Source organism: Sphaeramia orbicularis, chromosome 20 (assembly GCF_902148855.1).
Source record: "Sphaeramia orbicularis chromosome 20, fSphaOr1.1, whole genome shotgun sequence".
NCBI classification, from domain to species: domain Eukaryota; kingdom Metazoa; phylum Chordata; class Actinopteri; order Kurtiformes; family Apogonidae; genus Sphaeramia; species Sphaeramia orbicularis.
The window spans coordinates 21866623-21889709 of NC_043976.1; the positions used below are offsets into that span (position 1 = coordinate 21866623).

Here is a 23087-nt window from a genome sequence, read left to right on the forward strand (position 1 = left end):
CAGTCACTCTGCCGAGTAGTCGCTCCAAGAATAATGTGCTGACTGGTGTAAATATTGTCTGCCTCTTATGGCCTTAATGTGCAATCAGGATTGGTTGGCTAAATTTAGCAGTCTTTTGGAAATAGACTACATAGAGAAAGTCAGTAAGCGTGAAAGAGAGGAGGAAAGACAATAGCGCATAGTTCAGTCCTGGAACACCAAGTTCTGCATATTACTTTTATGAGCTTATGATTGTCTAGATAAGATGAAATGAATCCAACCAAATCCAATTTATACTGATCAAAACTATTTTGCAGTATATGAAGCAGCGATTATTTAACAATGCCATGCATAAGAAAGCAGTGTCATTAGTCTAGTTCAGTTTTATCAAATATTATAGTAAAATAAATGTACAAGAGGGTAAACCATGGCCTTATGTGTCCCTGTACATCTGCTGCTTCACCAGTCCTGTAAGGATAATCCTCGGGGATCAATGAAGAGAATTATTATCATTTCCTTTCTGATTCGGCCAATTTAGCATCTGTTTAATCTGCTATGTAGTATCCGTACTGTATATGTGTGTAGAAACAGAGGTCAAGCAAAGGAGAGACAGAAGATCGAAGCTCGTGGGTTTGTGAGTGTCAGGGTTGTGCTGATTCACTTCTTCCTTTCTTATCCTCATTTGATCTGTTACTTATCACAAATGCTGGTGTTTTGGCGTGAGTTGCATCTGTAATGGTGATAAAAGAAAAGAACAACTTGCTGATGTAGAGAAGGTTCTACACCTGTTAGCAAGAAGCCATTCAGGATGTACTGTATCTGAACAAGGATGTATAAGAGTTTAACATGCAAGGAAGAAGTCAAGGAGATGTTTTTAAACCCAGTTTGGATTGTGCATGTTTGATCATTTAGTGTATCGTGAGTTCACGAGACACATAAAGTAGTCCAGTAAGATTCAGAAGAAATGGAATCTAATTCATAATCTAGTTTACAGTATATTAGCAAAGTTCCAAAAGCACAAAACCATACATTTCCCACATTGCAATATCAAATCATCTGATAGTTCCAGCAACTACCCCATTCATAAATTCCACTAATAATAACCATACAGATGACAAAACTCTGTCAGTGCCACAGTTGAGAGTAAAAATGTTCAATTTTTTTTTTTTTTTTTTTTACTGATTTTTTATTTAACACACACACACATAAACACAAATCCATCAAACACCGAGGAGATGTATAATATGTACAGTTCCATTTGCTTCACGTTATTTTCAAGTCTTTTCTAATTTTCTTATGGACTAGATCTTTGCAAATAACAATCAGTGTCTAATACTTATACAACATAATTCTCATAGTCCATTCCTCACCTTCTCTCCATTCAATTTTGACCTGAGTTCAAGATTAGCAAATGCACTTTACAAGACAAATGTTGCATATTTTAAATGTAAATTAATTCTACTCCTGCTCTCAGTGATTACTTGATTTTGACACTCAACACTTCTTTGGCGCTTGTGCAAAATACCTATAGTAATGTCATTAAAGTGAAATTGGATGTTTACAACATTCATGACAGCCAGTGTCTAATTAAATTGTCCAACTTTAAATGTCAGTTTTGATTCTAGATAGGATTTGCTGTTTTGCCTCATATGCCTAATGTCAGATGTGATGTTATTCTGTAAATGTGCTACTTGTTTTCAAAGGGAACCTGAATGATGGACATTATTACCTTTGCCAAGGAGGTTATGTTTTTGTCGGCGTTGGTTTGTCTGTCTGTTTGTTTGTTTGTCTGTGTGCAAGATAACTCAAAACGTTATGGACGGATTTGGATGAAAATTTCAGGAAATGTTGATACTGGCACAAGGAACAAATGATTAAATTTTGGTGGGGATCGGGAATGGGGGGGTGGGGGGGCCACGGGGGCCCACTGATCTGCCTTGGCAGAGGCCTGCGCTCTCCGAGTGCTTCTAGTGTTTTCATTGGGGTTTGTCTGTTTGTTTGTTTGTTTGTTTGTTTGTTTGTTTGTTTGTCTGTTAGCAAGATAACTCAAAAAGTTATGGAAAGATTTTGATGAAATTTTTAGGAAATGTTGATACTGGCAGAAGGAACCTATTATAAAATTTTGGGGGTGATTGGTGGTGGTGGTGGTCGGGGGGGGGGGGGGGGGGGGGGCTGATCTGCCTTGGCGGAGGTCTGCACTCTCTGAGTGCTTTTCTAGTTTTTTTTATTTTGAATATCAAAAAAAAAAAAAAAACATTTGAAAAGGAGCAGGATGTGCAGCTTAAATACTCCCACCCCTTTACCCAGTCTTTTTCTGCTAATGACAAAGTCCCATGTCAGTTCCTCCAAGTACCTTAACAAATCTTACACGTCAACATAAATTCTAAACAATCCTGCACAAAACAAAAAAAATATTATACATATCAAAAATAAACTCTGTCCATTTCATAGCCGTATTACGCATACAGATAGACTTTACTTCAAACATAAGTAGGCAAACGAAATTCCAGATCCAAAAAGACACTCCAATATATGGAAATAAATCAACCAAAAAAGAAAATAAATATCACACAAATGTACAACAATTTACCTGTGACTCTTCCACAGCATTCAATGTCCGAAAAGGAAACATAATAATGATAATAAATTATTTCCATAAATGTATTATTTCTATAGTGCTTTGGATCAAAGTGCTGTACAACAACAACAATAAAAGAGTGAGAGCACAATTAAACAAATTCTATAAAATATTGGTAATACTTCTGATTTTTCACCACACCTGTTGCTTGCCCTGCTTGTAATAACCATTTTCTTTTAGAGTTCTTGTTGTGCCACACAGCTCCATGGATGTTCTAATATTTATAATGCAGCTGTAAGTCTTATCACAGTTTTCCAGTTTGTCAGTCAGTTTTGAGATCAGAGAGTAGAAACTGTGTATCTTTCCTGCTAAAATTACAATCTACATCTTCATTATTCTCCTTCCTCTGACCATTCTACAGTTTATACATTGTGTTTACATGCTTTCACATATTTCCCCACCACTATTTTTCTCTCTAATTCAGAATAAATTTACTATTCTTGCAACAATTTCACCTTTAAAAGACAATTCATTGCTCTTGTTGCCAATAGCGTGGCAAATATTTTTCTGCGTTCCTGTATTAAACCCACTTGTGTTTGTATTGGCTACTTGCTAAAGTGTGTTTGGCTGCAGTTTATTGCCCCATTGGGTCAAATTGTAGCCTGGTGTTGGCATAGAAAAGTCTGTAAGCCATTGATTCCCCCCTGGGCCCTCTGAACAGATGCAGAGCGGCAGTGAAAATTGAAACAGTAGCCCGGTACCTCTCATAATTCCATGACAGTGAAATGAAACACTATCTCAAGAAAGCAATCAGACTCTCAAATTACCTTTCTTGGGGGGGGCATTGTTTGCAGATCAGCAGAAGTATCCTCGCTCTGTCCCTTTATGTCACTGTATCTCTCTCTCTTTGCCTCTCAGACACTCTGTGTGCAGTAATGAGTGGCAGAGTGGCGATGTTGTGTTGATTTATTGCATGGTTGCCCAAATGGAACCTGGATGGAATGTGTCTGTCATTGGGGCGTCACTTAGATAGAAACACCTGTGATGCCTAGGGACAACTAACTGCTCCATCAGGAACAAATTCCTGCTTGAGCCATCAGCAAATCTTACACACCGACAAAACACGCATGCATGAGACTTTTCAGCAAAACCCTTCAAACAAAAACATACATTCTACGCTGCTTAGTCATTTACTCTAATTTGCTTGTGGAAATTGCCACACATCCAGTATGACAATGTGTGGCGACATAAACTCTAGACAAACACACACATAGGATGGGACATATTGTTTGCAAGGTGCTGGAGTTGCATTGTTTCAGTTGCAGCTTTGTGTCCTTGTCATTGTTTCTCAGGGGCATTATGGGAGGAAGGCAGGAGGAAAGGAGGATAGCAGTTAACAGCTTGATCAATGGAAAAGATGGAGAAACACATGCACACATGGGCACACTGATACACAGCCATAAACAGATTTCACAAATCCATCACTGTGAATAAAGGTGCAAAATGAAGTGAAACTCCATCCTGGCAGCCAAATCCCCTACTGTCCTCTCAAAGCAAAAACCTTTTACCATTTGATGGACACTTTTATTCGATGTGGCATATACTCTGTGAGTGCACGGTTGGATACAATATAAACAAAGATCACTACTGCAGAAGTGTTAGCTTTAACAACTCAACTGGACAGAGCCTAAATATACATATGGATATGTGATCAGACTAATGAATGACCCAGGAAGTGAGCAGATTAATAAATAACCGTTTTTCCTTCAATATGCTCAATAGGCCAGAAAGACAAATGACCTGTAAGTCAATAAAATCAAAGCTAAGTGAGAAACTACACAAATGAAACAATATTCAGTGTTTTTTCCACCAAATTTAGGTTGTGTATTTTACAATGAAAAAAATTACACATTTAAAAATCATAAATGAATCATATGACCCTGGTTAGAGACCTGAGTGTTCAGGTTTTGCCATCCTGATGTCCTTGTGCAAGATACCCAATCCTTATGGCTTTGACAGCATTTCTATAGTTGTTCCCTTATGGTGATCAATAATGTATCGCATGAAGCAGTATTTCACGCACAAGGGCAGAAATCACACAGGTTTTGTAATCTATATGCTTCGGAAATGCAGCGGCAGTCCATTCTCTGAGCTTTGACAGATGATCTCACCTTTTTAGATGGATATTTTCCGACTGAACGTCTGCAATGGAACATACTGGCTCTGCAGCTTCATCCATTTAACCATAAGGAGAAGCCCATATTTGCATTTACTGTGATATTTTTTGTGGCTCTTTGATACAAATACAGGTCAAGGACAGACTTTATTCATGCCTGCTTTAAAATGAATCAGAGTGAGTTAAGCTTCCACTCATGTATTGAGGGGAAAACGTGACTGGTGTTGCTTTGTGCATCATAAGCATGCACTCCTGTCTCTATTGTTTCCTCTATGACTAGTTTAGTACAGTTCTTAACAGGATTGTTGATGTGTAGTTGGTATTGCCTGTGGCACGTCATTGGGGTACAAATCGTTGCTAATCGCTGTTCGGGGCACAGACCCAGCTCACTGGCCATAACACCCAGGGTGTGGTGAATCCTATCAGCCCCCAGCAGATCCTGTGGCCTCCTCTTTTCATAGGCATTGCCCTGTATACTTGTGCTGTCATCCGCGAGGTCAACAAAGCGCTGTCAGAACGAGTGTTAGCTATATAGTTAATCTTTACGACACCATTTGATTGAAAGCTTTTTTCACAATGACCTTTTGTTTCCCCAGGCAATGTTTTTGAACACACTAGATGTATGGCATATGTGTAAGTGTTTTGGGAAGTGGGCTCTGAATGAAGCACTCAAATAAAAAAGAGCAGATCAGCAGTCAATAGAAGAAACTGTGAAAAGTATGACAGGGACATTCACCTCTGCCAAAACTGTTCTTTAGTTGCGATTGGAGGGGTAGGAGGTAATTAAACTGAGGAGCACCTCTTTTCTTCCCCTCTCTTTCTATCTTCCCTCCCGATCTCTCTCTTTCTTTCTCTGCCTGTCTCTCAAACTCCATCCACAGCTGTGCCTGGTGTGATTAATGGCAGCCATTCATTAGCTTGATCAACCACTTTAGCAGAGATTATTAATCAGATGCTTATTTAAATGTCACTGCTGAGAAGCTGAGAGGAAATGAGGCCACTGGGAAATTGAGTTTTTGTGTGTGGGCTCCTTGTGTGCGTGTGTACACTCTGCATATTTGGGTCCTTTTATTCCTGGAATATTGCCACTCACTAACAACCATGAGTTGCTTTTATATGCTGTTTTACATATATAAGGCTGAGCAACTTATGCTGAAAGAATGTAATGTAATGGAATCTAATGTTCAATTTCAAATGAGACATATTATATCTCATTAATAATATATTGTGTTGAGGGTTGTAACAACACATCATTTTACAAGCCTGTGTTAAAAAGAAGAACACAACACTTATGGGATTGTACAGTTATTAGAAATTTACATCTTCTGACAGTTTTGCAATGCTCTGTTTCATTTGTGTGCATGCTTGTTGTTTTTCAATAAAGGACATTTCTCGCTACTGAGCCACACTGGGCTAATCAGGGCCTACTCATGATTTGTTTTGGAAATTTTTGCTACAACAAAATCGTAATGAATATTTTTGTGTCTGGCTGCCAAACTAAATCACCTTTGCTGCACTGCTAGCATTACAAACACGTTTTTGGAGAAATCTGACAAGCAAATTTGAGCTGGCATTTGTAAGCTGCTTGTGTTTACTTCTTGGGGGCGTTTGTGCATAACTTCTGTCAATTCAGCTTTTTTTCTGTGAATCTACCTGTACACCTGCAATACATTAATAGACAGATGATACATGCTTACATATGGCAACTGCAAGAACATGTGTAGTGTTTTATGCTCCTCAAATAGCATGATATTATGTGTATGTGTGTCTCTAAATGTTGCTGGAGGGTAACATGAAGTCTCTGGCTTTAAAGTGAGCTTTTTCTGTGTTGCAAAGGGTAAATACAGTAAGCCCCAGAAGATTACACTCTTAGGCAAGCTTTATGAAGAGAGGAGAGGGTGTGGCCACGTGTGGATGTGCTCTGAATTCAGTTCACTCAGTCAAAGGCATTTATACGATGCAGTGGAGAAAGATAGCACCATCGTGAAGCTGCAGCATGGATACAATGGCAGAGACGAACACACATATTATAGATGCAAGGATATAATCTGCCGCAATGAAATTTCTATCAGTGCTTACTTTGGTGTGTTTGCACAGTAAATTCCATTTATTATCTGTGGTACAATTGAGGTTTGAGGTCCAGTGAATAATGTGACTAAACTGGGTGCACCAGCTTAGAAATAATATGGTTAAATCTCGTGGTGCTATAAAGTACATGTACTTTATTTATTTCATCAATCATTTTATCAATCTGTGTAATTGATTGGATCGATTTATCAAGAAGGGCAGAGAAGGAGAGGAGGTGATTGATGATGGAAGAAATGGAAGCTTCTTGATTGAAATTCAAGAGCCACATTGTAAAAAGGTCAAGGGTCACACGTGATGCATTTATAGGCAGAGCAGCCGCTTACTTGGACCTTTGTTTCCATGCTAAGTGTAGCCTTTATCAAAGGTGTGTGGATGTGCACTTGTGTTTGTGTGCATGCGTGTGCCAGAAAACATGTATGTATTCCGGTGAGGCTGCTTGGCCTTCTGATTGTAGTGGGTTAAGTGATGCCAAAGCCCAATAATAAATCTGTGGTGCAACCAGCTCAGATGACCTGAAGGTCACTGTTTCATTAACTGTCCTCCACTTTGATTTTCTCATCCTTCATGCCTGTCTGCTTCCCTGCCTGCCTACCTGGCTGATGTACACATCCAAACATCCTGCAAAATGTAACAACACATTTCATGTGGTACATATCAACAGGCTAAGAAGAACTGTCTGGACATTTTAGAAAATGCACTCCTGTGTAACCTTGCACTGGTGAGAAGAAACTGCTGTTATATCTGTGAGTATACGAGGCTAAAGCTGAAACCTTTTCTTTTAACGACAGTAACAGCAGCTTACAGTATATGCTTTCTGTATTTTATATACAGTAACACTTTCATAAAAAACAACTCAGGAGTGACATACACATTAGTCATCTAGTGTGATCAATATTTCCTGTGTCTGTAAAAAGAAAGCAACTGGATTACTTTGATTTATTTTTGTCTGAAAAAAGTTAAATAATTACAGCAAATACTTGCGTTAGGTTCTTGGAAACAAAAAACAAATGCAACACTTCTGTGCTGGAGTGTATACTCCTTTGTCAACCTCTCCAGATGGAGGAGCGATCACAGTGTGTTGATAATGTGGGTGGATTTGTTTGAACTCTATAAACAAAGTACTGCTTTTCCCAAAAGACAAAAAATGTTGTCCATGTTCACCCCCACGTACCTGTCCAAGGAAAGAGGAACCACTTGTATTTTTTAAATTACACGGTATTCCCCATTCCGCTTTTTATAGATCGGCTCATTTGAGCCTTAGTTGAAAGCAACAATTAATCAGGAGAGAAACAGTAAAAGTCTCTGGAGAAGCTTACAAGTACACTCAAAGCACCTCTTCTGGCCAGATTTGTGTTCACCTGAATGCTTTACTTTGTCCCAGTTGGTACTGAAAGCACAGAGGAGAGAGGAGATTTGCACTGCAGCCTTGCTAGATATTAACACAGCTATTCAAAAGCCACTTCTTCTTTTCAGCATGAGGTGAGGTTCACTTATTCTGAATCCCCACCTGAATGCAGCTGGAATACATCCAAGAATCTCTCTCCTTTGATTATAGGTTTTATCCAACTAGTGTCATCATCACACATGCTGAATGCTCATCCTCCCTCGCTCACTGTTCCACTTAGTTTTTTTTTTTTTTTTTTCCGTCTGATTTCCTGTCATCAGGCATGTAGTGTTGCCAGGTATGGGAATGCTCCTCATGTCCAGTTTAAACACTGAAGCTCTGACTCATGTCTAGACATAAAAATTAGGGCATACACACAGACAAAAAACTGTGACATTTAGAAAAGGTGTTCATGCTGTGCAATCAGCCCTCATTTTCCACACTGAGCTCAGTCAGTAGTAGCCATGTCTCGATTTGGCAAGGAACAATCAGATTTAATGTGAAGCCTTTTTTGTATTTCCCATTTCCGCAGGCTGTGTCCTCAAAAGAATGCAGCCCAGAGCTCACAGCTAACAGCGTATCTTTGAAAGCACAACCGTTCTGATGGTTGGAATAAAAAAGGATAAGCATTATCATATTTAATGCAGTGAAGGTTTTACTTCATGGTGCCATTATAGTGAAATGGTAGCTCAGATAAAGTCCAACGACTTAATAGTTTTCATTTTCATTTTCTTTTATGCTATTGAAAACTGAGAAGGAACTATTCAACAATGCAGCTATTTGAAAAAAGTTTTGAAATAAGTGACAAAAAAGGCTCATCATAATGTGGTCATTTCCTATATTATTGTGAAAGTGAATTCCAATTTTCATCCATTTCTTTTTTTTTTTTTTTTTTTTTTTTTTTTAATTCAAGAAAGGAAAACAATATATGATGCATTTTAGATACAGCGTCTTGAATAGTTTTTCTTAGTTTAACCAACCGAATCCTCTCCCTCCCACCCTGCCCTCATACATACATACAAACTACCACTAAACATAGAACAAAACAAAAAAAATAAAAAAAATAGATAAGTTAAAAAATAAATAAAGGGGGGGGGGGGGGGGGGTACACAATAACATAAATTATGATATTGGTAAATTAAATAAGGGACACTTTCACTCATTATTTCTAGCTGAGGGCGTTGAGCCTATCAAAATACAAAATTAAGGGGTCCCATAACTTATGGAACTTTCCAATTTTCATCCATTTCAAAGTTATTTATATTTTAAAAGACGCTACATCGGAAACTCTGCTGTAATTGATTAGGTGAAACACACGTGCACACGCATGACATAGGCAGGTAAAAGACAGGTGGATATTGTTCAGGAGTCAATTTCTGCCTTCTGTGAAGTCATCACAAGAGTGATACTGAATCTATGGGGATGAAGAAAAGGCTATGATGTTGCACTGGCAAGATGAGGTAACGCATCTCAGTGAGGCTGGGGTTGTTGATGTAATTTATTGCAACATTATACAAAAAAAAAATGTTAAAAACCTTTCACTTCAAGCTGACTTTCAAAACTTTTGGAGAAGCTTTCCTTATCTTCAGCTGGCAAAATATATTGCCACTGCTTGGCTCCATTTGTTTTTTATTCTAAGTGTGTAAAAGTTTGTTAAAGCTTAGCGTAACAGTTCCCAAAGGTCTACAATAATTTTCTAAAACCTTTGTTAAGGACATTTTTATGTTTCTGCACTTCCATTTATCTCTGTTAAGCTGTACTTTTGTTTTGTTCTGATGCTGCAAAATGGAACAAAGATAAGACCTAAACATAAAGCATGTGGTGAGCGAGAAGGAGATTTCTTTACACACTAGTATTGTGTGTCTGGGACCTTGTCGCTAGTGTGAGTGAATAGAGACACAACAGAGCAGCTCTGGTTTGTTTATTACAGGGAAAAAAACTCAACTAACTGGTTTTCACAGTTAAGTGTATTTTTCTCTCTCTCTCGCTCTCTCTCTCTTTTTTTTTTTTTTCACAAATTATAATTGAAAGAAAAAATACTGTCTAATGTGCTGTAGAATACAACTTAATAGTTTTGATGTGGAGGCTGACTGAAACATCAGAAGAAAATTTTCTTCATAACAACTTGATACTGATCCTCCAAATTTACTAGTGAAAACTTAATTGTTTGGAAATTTGTTTTAGATTTTAACTAGTAGCTCTTCTCTGGGTACTTTATGCAGATTTTATGCAGGATAATGCTGGGGTGAACGTATTTTCTTCATTTACATTTATTCCAATTTAAGTGTATTTTATGTATATTCTCTATTTAGATGTTAGACAGGCTCGGCCTCTGCCGGTATTTAAATCACGTCTAAAAACATACTTTTTCTCGTTGGCTTTTAATCAGTTTGTGAGATGTTTTTTTAGATTTCCTATGTTGTTTTTACCAGATTTGAATTTGTCTTTGTTTTTATGATGGTTGAATTTTGTTGTTCTTAGCCCGCACTGCATCTTCTGTTGTCACCGTTTTACTTATTTATTCCGTTGTTTTATGATTCGTGTGTGGTACTTTGGCCAGCTGTAAAGTTTTTAAAGTGATTTATAAATAAAGTTGGTATGGTATGGTATGGTATGGTATGGTATGGTATGGTATGGTATGGTATGGTATATCATTTTAAAACCTTCAACGATTTCACACAATTACATATTTGTTCTATAAAAACAGCAAGAATTAGGGTGAAATGGAATTTAAAACAAATAATTTCTTAAAAAGAGCTCATTTTCACCTTAATATGATAAATAACAGCCTGCATCATGCCTCATCTAGTATGGAGACAGTGGCTAAAATAATTAATAAGGGCACCGGCTTGTAGTTTTGTGTGCAGGAAGTTCCTGTGTGCACTGATACACCTGATTGTTTCTGGCTCTGGGAGATGCTCTGAGTTTTGTCATCATGCATTAAAAATGAATGCCCCTATTTTCCCCTATCCCTCTTCTGCTCTCTTCTCAGATCCAGATTTTGCAGACTTGGGAGTCCCTCCACCTCTGCCCTGTAGGTATACTCCTTCTCTCTCCCTTTCTGCCTTTCTCTCTTATCTTCCTGGTCTCAATCCCTTTCACCTTCTTTCTGTCCTCTGTCTTACTAAAACCTATTTTACAGTGTTTCCCCAGTTTTATATATTGTTTGTGTTCTATATTTGTCTAATGCATGTGTGTGCTGGTGTTATTTGTGAGTTCATGTGTTGCTTGAACCACACATGTGTGTATATGTGTGTGTGTTTGGGTGTGTTCATGCATGTGTGTGTGTTTCAGCATGTCAGTATGACATGGTTGGTCCAGAAGGTATCGTTGAGTCTCATCAGATCACGAGAGATGGGAAGGCTGGCGCAGCGGAGGCCGTCGACTGTAAATGGTACATCCGTGCTCCGCCTCGCTCTAAGGTTAGTAACATAAGCTACGTTTCCATCCAGCTGTGAATTAGATTTAAAGTTGCATTCGGAAATGTCATGTAAAATAAAGAGGAAATGAAATGTTCACGTCAACTGGGTGAGCTAGATGACAGCGGAATGCGGTTAATGACGGGAAACAAACCAAGAAAAATTGATGCCGCAAGACCCGTTCATTTGACACATATTGCATGTGTTCATCACCATTCCTTTTGATATTCTCAGTTTCAGATATTGAGCATATTTTCTTACTAATTTGCTGTTTCTATTCAGCTTTCTTACACACATGCAATAAGATCAGGGACAGAGGGTTGCATCAGGAGGCTTTGATATTGCAAGTGGGTTTGTCTGCAGCTGTCAGCAGTATCCCAGTGTAAGTGTTTGTGGTTGAGGGTAGACTTGTTCCCCTGCAAGGGTCAGACAGATAGGCAGAAGGGTTTACTTGGGGTCAGACCCATTTTTTTTAATCAGCGAGCTGTTGCCAAGAGGAATGAAGGGATATAAGGCAAAAGAGAGAGGGAGGGGGTGGGGGTAGACCGAACAGAGAGAGGGAGCCTTAGTCCTGATGGAATAGCAGTGCCATGTATTTGGACCCTGAGGCCTCCCACACCATGTATTTGTTTTCTCTACCGGTGTTCGCCACATTCCCCACATGCATATACAAATACAGACATACATGCACAAGCTCACACACATACACACTTATGATACACTCTCTAACACACACTAGGCATGCCTCCTTATCTTCTAGCTGTACCTGTGCTGCATTAATGCCACAGGATTAAAAGTTTCCAGAGGGTAGAGCTGCAGTGCAGGAAAAGGCCACGTTTTACAAATGCTATAACTTCTCATATGAGTCTATATGGCATAATCATACACGCACAGACACAGTCCAGTCCATTATGGCACTAAATCTTCTACTGAAATGGTGCTGGCCCACATGTGGGTGCATTTGCCAGGTTTGATTTACTGGAAGAAGTCCACATTTTCACTTTGACTTTTATGGTTGGAACAATTCATTCAAGGACAGAAGGTATTACAAGGCTGCATTTTATAGATTTCAAAAGGGTTGGTCACATTTATAATACTGTAATTGTAAAGGGAAAAATGACCTACAGTTTATTTCTTTCGGATCTTCATAAAATACGTTTAAGAGTTTATCCAGACCTTTTTAGGAATGTATGATAATATATCTAACATTTACATAAAAACATCCCATAAGCATTATACTGACATCAGTTATTGCCATTGGTTGAAGGTGGCAATATACAGTATATTCACTCACTGTGTTAAGATACACTTTAGAGGTATGTGCAACTAAAGCAAAAGTGAAAGCTCTGGTTGCCAGTTTCTTTTCAGATGAATATTTTACACAATGGAAGCCGACCATATTCACATTCCTCTGATGTCACGTTCAGGGTTAGAAGCTCACATATTGTCCACAAAAATATAATGTCATAGTGCTGTGTTCAAGTGATATAAATACAGGGAATCTGATAAAATATTGTGTCACTGTCTCTCAACTGCTCAGCAACTGAAAAGACAATAGGTAATGAAAACTGTGATGAATATTGCACTATATTTCAAAGTAAAATAACACTTTTTACACCTCTAGATAACAGCTACTGTTCAACTATTTCCTTGCAAGCATTACTGATACCAAAGGTTGATTCTGAAATATCAGTGCATGTACAATATTTAAGCCTGGAAGGAAATTGGACTAGAAATCACAATGCTGATCTATTTTCCAGGGAAAGTGTTTTCATCATATTTCCTGGTATTCAAAACAACATTATCCTAACTGAAATACATACATCTGTGTAATGTTCATATGAATTGCATTAGGTACAAAACTGTTTCAATTACATGGTCAGAGGCAGAAAACACTAATATTAACAGCTGCAAATAAGTGGTTGAATCTGTATGGTAACTGTTGTGTAACACTGAACATCAAATATACTGTTTAAACTTGAAATATGATCAAACATCCCTTCCCATTTTGAGCATCCATTGAAATGATAGAAATTCATCAGATTTGCTACATTCAAGAATGCAGCAATATCAAATAATGTTTTTAATAATAGTGTTTGAGTTTCCTATCTTGAGCATGGCATCAGAGAAAAATAGCCACCCTGTGAATATGGTCCACATGAAAGGCTCTTAGAATAAGGTAAACAACGTAACATTTCCGACTTGACTCAGTAAACACAATTGTTCAGGAAACATCCCACGTAATATCTGGATACACAAGCTTATGGCCCAACGGTCGATGCCAAGAAATGTCCTGAACACACCATAACAAGAGGAGAATAGAAAATGCAAGCAGAGGGTCTCTGCAGGTAAATACACCACCATGCATACACCATACTGACACAGGGTCACAAGGGATGACTGACAGAGATTTTACTGTAGGAATTTATATGTAGTTTTGGGGAAAAGTTACATATTTTGTCTTTAAATATTAAACCTGGTTTCCAGCCCTTTTGGTGTCTGATGTATTCTAAGAGTAGTGCATTGCTCTCCATGAGATGTGATGCCTCTGAGTAGTGATGTTAATTTGTAAGAATGTGTGCATTATCCTAATGCCCCCAGGAGTGAGATAAGGCAGCTGCAATGTCAGCTTAATCATGTCATTATTTGTTTCACTAATTCAGCAACTTAGATGTCACCCTTTGCCTTCGTTACATCCATAGTGATCATTTTACATTAAATATCATACAATACACATCAGGAACACATTCATGTTAAAAGTATTAAAATAAGTATTCCTTCACTGAAGAGGACTATAATTAGGTTTAATTGTATATTTAAATAAATAAATAAGTTTCTGCGCCACACGTGTACATGAGTTGAAAGGCTGATGATAATGGTGACTGATTCATGGCCACATCAGCTGCTGAGCTCAGATGTGACATAATCTTTGAATCACATATTTCCAGCTTATTTCCTTTTAGGAATGGCCTTCAGAGATAACCGCTTAAAGTGGCAAGGCCACAGGGACTATAAGACCACATATTCTGGCTAGAGTGCCTCATAATCAGTACTCATGGATCAGTACATTAAGTGTTACTTTGAAACAAGCATTAGTTGAATGTTGCAGTCAAAAAGCATCATTGATCCCTTAGTTCCTCTAAGTGGAAAATCAGCCAAAAGACCATTGCTAAAGCACCAAAGAAGATTATAAGTCATTTTTAGGTGTGTGTGTGTGGGTGTGTGTGTGTGTGTGTGTGTGTGTGTGTGTGTGTACGGTATGTGTATGGATTCCTGTGTGTTTGAGGCAAGGCCTGTGTATGTGCATGAAAGACTGACAGTGAGAGTGAGTCTGGCAGTATGATGTATTTCACTTGGTCTGAATCAGTGTCATATTTTGCCCTGCAGGAGCGTCTCACAAGGCAAGGCATGGGCCAAAGGCTGACAGTCATTGGCACTGATGGACAAGGCAGAAAATAAAAATTTTAGTACAAATCTATCTTCAGCTGCACATAGTCCTAAATCTTCACCGGCGCTCTTCACACTCAGACATAAAATATAAAAAAATAAAAAAGAATACTGTATCCCTTTGTCTGGTTTGGTTTCTCACTTCCTCTGTCTTTCTAAAACATACGTGCACATGTTACTGCAGTGGAGTCTGTGCAGAGGATACCATCCTCCCCCCACCACAGTGTACATATGTGCATACATGAGGTTGTGCATGCACTGGGCAGGGCTTTCATTTCCCTGTGCTGATACAGTACTGCACTGTACCCAGTGTGCCAGAAACAGTAGAGAGATAATGACATCCTATACCGGAGGCTCTAATTAGACTGCACCGAAGTACTCCAGAGAGAGAGAGAGGCAAGGAGAGGGGGACAGGGGAGGGGGAAAAATGGGAAAAGAGGGGATAAGGGAAAGATTTACTTAATAATGCATTTTATCGAAGATCTAAATGTATAAGGGTGACGTTAAGGTCCAAGAAGGCAGATGGCAGAGAGGGACCGAACTAGAGGTATAAAGAAAAGGAAGACAGGAGGGGGGAAGAGGGGACAGATAGAAAGACATATTGTTTGAGTAAGCAATAATGGCCATGTGTTGTTGCCAGAAGTGACAGCACTGCGCCAGTCTTAATGGCGTAATGTGATTGCTTTACACCACAATGTTATTTTAATGTCAGTTTATCCTAAAAATCAACTTCTGGGAAATAAGTTCCTAAACCATATTAATAAGCTTATATATCAACTTCTTCTGGCATCCAAAGAAACATTAAAACACTAGCTGATAATAAGCCTATGTAAGAGCATCATTTATAAGGATGCAGTGGATGCCAGAAGGAGAGCTGGATTATGACTGTTAAAGTAAAAAAAAGAAGTTTGGTAACTAAGTTTTGCAAAACACCATGTCTATTTAACTGCAGTCTGGTTTTCGAGTACGATTTCTTCACTGCATTTTTGTTTGGATAGGTGTCCAAATTCTGCTGACAGTGGTTATTTGTAGAGGATTAGAAATAATAACTCATTTGCCTCATTTGACCGCATTCTCCTCAGACATCATTTACGTCCTGTCTGTTTAAACACACCTGCACGGACTGTCTGACACAAAGATAATGACCCAAATATGGACGTGTAGTTTTTCTAATTGCAAAGAAGAGAACGAATTCTGTTAAAGGCACCTTTTAGCAACAGTGAGAACATATTCTTCCAGAGTCAGTGATGGATTCTACATCATTATTGGGCACTGCAGAATCGATGAAGAGGCAGCCTGTTTTCCTGCTGGAGCCAATCTCTTGCCTTACTAATTGGTGATTGTATCTATCTGATCCATTGCTATCATTTGGCTTTGTGATGCAATGTGCTACCTTATTTTTCTCCATCATTGGCCTGTTTGAAAGCTTTACCAATAGAAGCATTAGAGAAGCAAGATCAAAATGTTTTATTTACAGTTTGCATCTGTTGGTGTTTGCAGGTATGTGTGCATGAAGAATTTATGGCTGAATGATGTAATAAAAACAATATTTTTTTACCATAAGGCTGTCATCTTTTACAACATAAAAGGGCCTACAAGGCAGTAGTTGTTTTTTTTTTTTTTTTCCAATGTATTGCCCACCTCTGCAAAATAACAAAGAAGCCCAGTACCTTCCTGTATAGAAATTCCAAAGTTTACGGTTCACATGTGCAGAAAGACAACTGCAGCTGAATTTTTTTATCAGTGCATCTGTAGAAAGTAAAATGCCCCCAAACTGAGCACTTCTGCCAAAACAAACAAAAAAACAAATGGTGCCAGGCACAACAAACCCTACCCCTCGCACATATTGTAGCTTATTTTGGCATCGATCCTGCTGATGTCATCATGTCTATGCATGTGGTGATGTCAGCATATCAATTGTCTCTATATATGCGCAGAGTCTGATGTAAATTGAAACAAAATTGTTTTTAGACATGAAATTTCGCTCATTATAAGTGAATGGGAGAAGAAAAAAGATTTTAAAAATTCATAAAAAAATTAAACTTTGACATACTTTTCCTAAAATGTAATGACATCTATTCTGGGTCACTGGCAATATATAGACTAAATTTGGTATGAATTCAACTAATAGTTTTACTGCTACTGACATTTGAAATTTTGTCCATTATAAGTAAATGGGGTAAAAAAAAGTTTTAAAAAATTCCTATAAAAAATTTTAACTTTAACCTACCGTTCCCAAAATCTAATGAGATCTATTCTGAGTTACTGACAATCTATAAACTCAATTTGGTATGAATTTAAATAATAGTTTTGCTCCTACAGACATGTGAAATGTTGCTCATTTTTAAGTAAATGGGAAAAAAAAAAAGATTGAAAAAAATTCATTAAAAAATTTAACTTTGACCAACTGTTCCCAAAATGTAATGAGATCTATTCTGGATTACTGGCAATCTACTAACCAAATTTGGTATGAATTCAACCAAACAATTCCCCTTGCCTCCCCTTCAGGGGCAGGGTAATACTGCTACAGGTGTTGGATTTGCATACAGAGATGATGGGGGGAAAAACTCTCTGTCTTAATACTGAGGGGAGGCATTACCACACCCAGTCATCTGGAAAGATGGACTTGTGGAGGACAAAGCTGTAGGTTGTAACTGAGACACAGGCATAACATGTATTTATTATCAGATTTAAGAAGGAAGCAATTGTGGCCCAACTTTTGACTATTTTCCTCAAAAATCAAGGTTAATGACGTCACCATATTTGGTGCCTTAACCATTAATTAATTAAGTAAGTAAGTAAGTAAGTAAGTAAGTAAGTAAGTAAATAAATAAATAAATATCCAAGAAGTAAATATAAAAAATACTAGAAAAACATGTGTAAGGTGAAAGGAACATGTATTTCAGAACATTAGACCAACATAAAGTAAGTGCTAATACAAACCCTTGTCCACATCTACATTCTCCCTTTGAACATCATTCCTTACATTAGTACCATTACTTCATGGTACCTAACAAAGCAGGTACACTCACTGTTCATGCAGAGGTGGACCTTACAGACCCTGTAGACCACATTGGACCTGAAATTGTTGACTCACTGTCCTCACTGGAACTGGAACTGTCACTGTCTTGTAATGTGTGTGGAAATTACCAAAAATAGTCACTTGCCTGATAAAGGGTTAAGACTACAGTATATAACATACCCTACTGTAAAAGTGCATCATCATGGGTCGGCAGTAATTATAGCTTCTCAACTGTGTTACTGCTGCTTTTGTAGATTATAAAATATTAAGCTTTGATGTAGTTGAAAGACAGGGAATGCTACATATCACAGTGTATTAAGATAATGATTGAGACAGCAGCTCTGAAATATCTTATATAAAATAAAAATAAAACTGTCAGTCTCTGATGTTATGTTTGAAAAACTCCAACCCTCCAGATTCTCAACTGTCGTAGAAGTCAAGGTGGGGGATTTTGTTCTTTAGTGATCGTAGCTTATATACTTTAATCAGTTAATAGCACGTGATAAAGTCAAAGGGACAGATACATAAAAGGACTGTGTCCCTTTTATAAGTGCAGAACTGGTGAAAGTGAGAAAATACAGCTTATGATTCACATAGATTCTGCAAAGGGTGGAATTTACTGCAAACTGCACCACCCAGCACATAGCACTAATGTTGTGCCTTTATTTGCATGCATGTAAATTACGGAACATTCATGCATTCAGTGCAAAATCAGCTCCTTTTATGCAAATAAGTCTCATTGCAAAAAACATTAAATTCACTGCAAACTCACTCACTCACTTTCTCAAAATCTTTGTGTGTGAGTCTTGAATAATACAATTGAATTGAGGTCTACTGATATCAAGCACAAAATATAATGTCAGATATTTTAAGGCATGGTCCTTATGCATGTTATGTCAGAGTTTCAGAGATAAAAGTACAAAAAACGCACTTATGCTGCTCTAACACTGTAATGTAGGTACTGCTAATGCACCATGCATAAATGACTTTGGAGATGCTGTGACATACATCTAACCTCGAACAGAAAACGGAAATTACAGATGTATTCAGTGGTACATAACATTATTTTAAGAGTCAGATATTAATCAAGCATGACTCGGACCTGCCTGAAATACATTGGTCTATTTTGAAGATATTTCATTAGATTTTAATAAGATACAAAGTATTTCGGAGCATGTTTTTGTTATTGTGGAGAACATTTAAGACACACTACCTGAAGGTTTTCCCAGTTTCTGTGGTTTTCATTGTGGATCAATCTTTGCTGAAATATGAAAATGTGTTTCTCACCCAGTTTATGACATGCTTACCAGTATTTCTGGCAGAAGCACATACATCACAGGTGTTAAACATGTGGCCCGGGGACCAAAACCGGCCCGCCAAAGGGTCCAATCCGGCCCGTGGGATGAATTTGTGAAATGCAAAAAATACAGTAAGATATTAACAATCAAGGATGTTAAAATCATTTTAGGTTAATTCAATCTAAAGTGGATCAGACCAGTAAAATACTATCATAATAACCTATAAATAATGAAAACCACTCACTTTTCCCACATTTTTAGTGTAAAAAAAGTAAAATTACACAAAAATATTTACATTTACAGACTAGCATTTTACAATAAAATGTGAATGACCTGAAATGTCTTAAGAGAAATATGTGGAATTGTAATATTCTGCCTGTTATTAAATGTTTTGTATATTTGTAGATCCACTGTGATCTGTACGTTATAATGCACATGTAAATGAATAAAGTATATTGTTAAAACTGTTAAAACTGTACTTATTTTTCTTAAGAATTTTCAGGTTCATATTTATTCATGTTATGTTCAAATACAGTTTGTAGATGTAAACATTTTCATTACAGAATTTTACTTTTTTCACTCAAAAACATTATTTATAAGTTGTCATCCTATTATTTATATTATTTTACTGGTCCAGCCCACTTTATATCATATTAGGCTGTATGTGGCCCCTGAACTAAAATGAGTTTGACACCCCTGACATACATTTAATAAATTTTTTACACATTAAATTGGACTTGTGTGGCAAAAAGCTGCATGGAAATGAGCCGTTTACAGTTACAAATGATCAATTACGAAAATGTCACGCAACACTGGACATCTTCCTTGTAACATCTGTCAAGAAATTATGTTTAGATACTTTTTTAATCTGTCAGCATTCTAAATAATTAGGCATCAATGCAAATATGTTTCCTCTGTGGGACATATTCATTTTCAGAGGGCACCGGCTTCCCATAGGCAGCACTTTAATACATGCATTCATCTTTGTATTGCAGATTCAACTGACATGAGCAGTAGTTCTTCTGTTGCAGCATGGCAGGCAAAAAAAAGTGCTGCTTCTTGTGACAAAGCCAATATAGTCAGCAGAGTGGCAGAATATGACAAACTCTTATTAGACAGATGATTACTGACACCAATATGAAACCTTGGGGGAATTGGGTAGCTTGTTTTCCCCCATGGATCTTTTTCACTTGTCATGTTGTTGAAGCCAAGTTGACATTGCAAGGTCCATTATCCTGCTCCATCTGTAGCTTTCGTCTTTGAGCATTTAAAGCATCACATCTCCCTGTCACAGTTCGGGAGCGGTTCACTCATTAAACGTAATGATGGCTAGAGCTCTGCGCAGCGGACCAGAACCATAGCTGTGATTGGACGATCTCAGCCTGATGAATGACTGACAGACAATGATGCTGGGGCAATCAGGAAGTGGGACTTAGCCTAGAAAATCAGTTGTGAAAATTCAAGGTGGAAACCAAGGTGGATATTTCACTTAACAAAAGGAGATAATAAGAGTCCATTTACTGATTATGTGGATGGAAAGGACACCTTTGACAGAAGTATTTGATTGTCTGTAATTCATCGGTGACAAGTGATGTCAAAGAAATGTTGTGGATGTAAAATGAGCATTTAATGGGTGGGATTTACTCTAGAGAAGCCAAAGCTGGTGATGGAAAGTCCAAGGTCCCCTAAAATTTAACAAGGTTGTAGGTTTTGTGTAATGCTTTATCTCAACAGATATGGATAATGAGTCTAAAGCTAATAGACCCTGTCTGTCTGAGTCCTCATTTGATATGCGTGTGTAATGACTTTATACAAGCAGCAGTCTGTCAGTCTTATTTCATTACAAAGCTGCTAAATCAGGCACTGGGATAATGAGTAAGATGCCATAATAGGAACTGAAATCTTTCTTCTTGTCCTTCTTTCTTGTTTTCCTCACCTCTTTCCTCTGTTAGATTTAGATGTTCTGAGTTTCTGCCTGACTTCTTCTTTCTGTCTTTCTGATTTCCTCCTCTCTGCCACCTTGAATCGGACAGATCTACCTGCGTTTTCTGGACTATGAGATGGCCAATTCCAATGAATGCAAGCGCAATTTTGTGGCGGTGTATGATGGTGGCAGGTGTGACTTTCTGACATTTTCAATCTCACTCTCCTTATTTTTAGGATATTATGTAAAGGGCTACAGTGGTCAAAGCTCCTCGGTAAATTTGAGGCCATTAGTAATTGTTGTGATTATAATTTGATGTTTTTTTCCAATAAATCTGACTTAAATATTTGCTTATCTTAAGAAAATATTAATGGTTTGACCAGATCCAGAGCACATACCACTGTGAAGTTGTGTTGTAGAATATGCTGTTGTAGAATATAACTTTATTGTTAGGAATCTTTTTCTTTCTATCTCAAAGTAATTTATTTTATCGAGGTAAAAAAAAAAAAAAACATTGATGTTTTGAGATAATATTATAATAGATTCATTAACTTTAACCAAATGCACTCCCATACAATGTAATTTATCTTCAGATCATGAAAATATTTATTAAGTGATGCCTAAAATCTTATAAACACTTATGGCTGATCTGCAGATTACTGAGATGCACGGTAAATTGCTATGTTACCTGATAATGAAATAATGTGGATTCTTATCTCATCCTGTCTTACTTCAGTTCAGTGGAAGACCTGAAAAGCAAGTTCTGCTCTACAGTGGCCAATGACATCATGCTGGTTTCCACACTGGGCGTCATCCGTATGTGGGCAGATGAGGCCAGTCGCAAGAGTCGCTTCCGCATCCTTTTCACAACCTACCAAGAACGTAAGACACAACTCAAAAGCAGATTCTTACATTGTATTTATATATATTACATGCGGTGGTCTATTGCCACATTACCTCCCTACTGTATGAAACTGATTAGCTTTATTAATCTGACGACATTGTTCACTGGCGGTGACACAGACTCCAAAATAAAAACAGTCTCATCTTTAGTGTTAGCCATTAAAGGGAGATGGAAGCTTAGTGGCCACGGTTATTGCCAGTGATATTCGATGCCATTCACAGAAAAGGTACTGTCAGAGGTTTCATTTAGTTTTATGGCCATTTAAACAGCAAGCAAGCAGAATCCAAGGAGCATGATTTCCATTACAGGGAGTATTGCCTGTGGGAAATTTTCAATATGACAGTATTGGTGGATTTGAAGTTCAGCCACAGGCAGGGAATATATTAGTCAGCATCGGATGGGTGGGTGGGTAGTTAGGTAGGTAGGTAGTTAGGTAGTTAGGTAGGTAGGTAGGTAGATAGATAGATAGATAGATAGATAGATAGATAGATAGATAGATAGATAGATAGATAGATAGATAGATAGATAGATAGATAGATAGATAGATAGATAGATAGATAGATAGATAGATAGATAGATAGATAGATAGATAGATAGATAGATATGCACACAAACACAGTCCTCCTCATTGTCATTCACTGCTTTTCATTGATGGAGCGTGTACTTTGACAGGGGTCGCAGAGGTCATTCTTTGTACTACTGAGGTGAATGAAGAGGGTTATGTGTACAGTATCTCAATGTCATTCATTGTTTTTAAATGCCACAGTTCCATTCACGTATTTTCACACACACAATGTACATTTATTATTGACTGTTCACTGTTGAGCACTGCATCAGAATCTTATGGCAAATGAATGTTAAACAAAAA

At 37.7% G+C, this 23087-nt stretch overlaps 1 protein-coding gene across 6 annotated transcripts in view; it reads left to right on the forward strand.

Annotated features, from left to right (window-relative positions):
* Positions 1-23087, forward strand: part of neto1l (neuropilin (NRP) and tolloid (TLL)-like 1, like) — a 75571-nt gene that overhangs the window by 39357 nt on the left and 13127 nt on the right. For all 6 annotated transcript variants that reach the window (XM_030123702.1, XM_030123706.1, XM_030123703.1 and 3 more), the window contains exons 5-8: positions 11198-11239; positions 11500-11627; positions 21425-21507; positions 22052-22197. In XM_030123702.1, coding sequence (XP_029979562.1) covers positions 11198-11239; positions 11500-11627; positions 21425-21507; positions 22052-22197 — 399 coding nt within the window. The remainder of the gene's footprint in view (positions 1-11197; positions 11240-11499; positions 11628-21424; positions 21508-22051; positions 22198-23087) is intronic.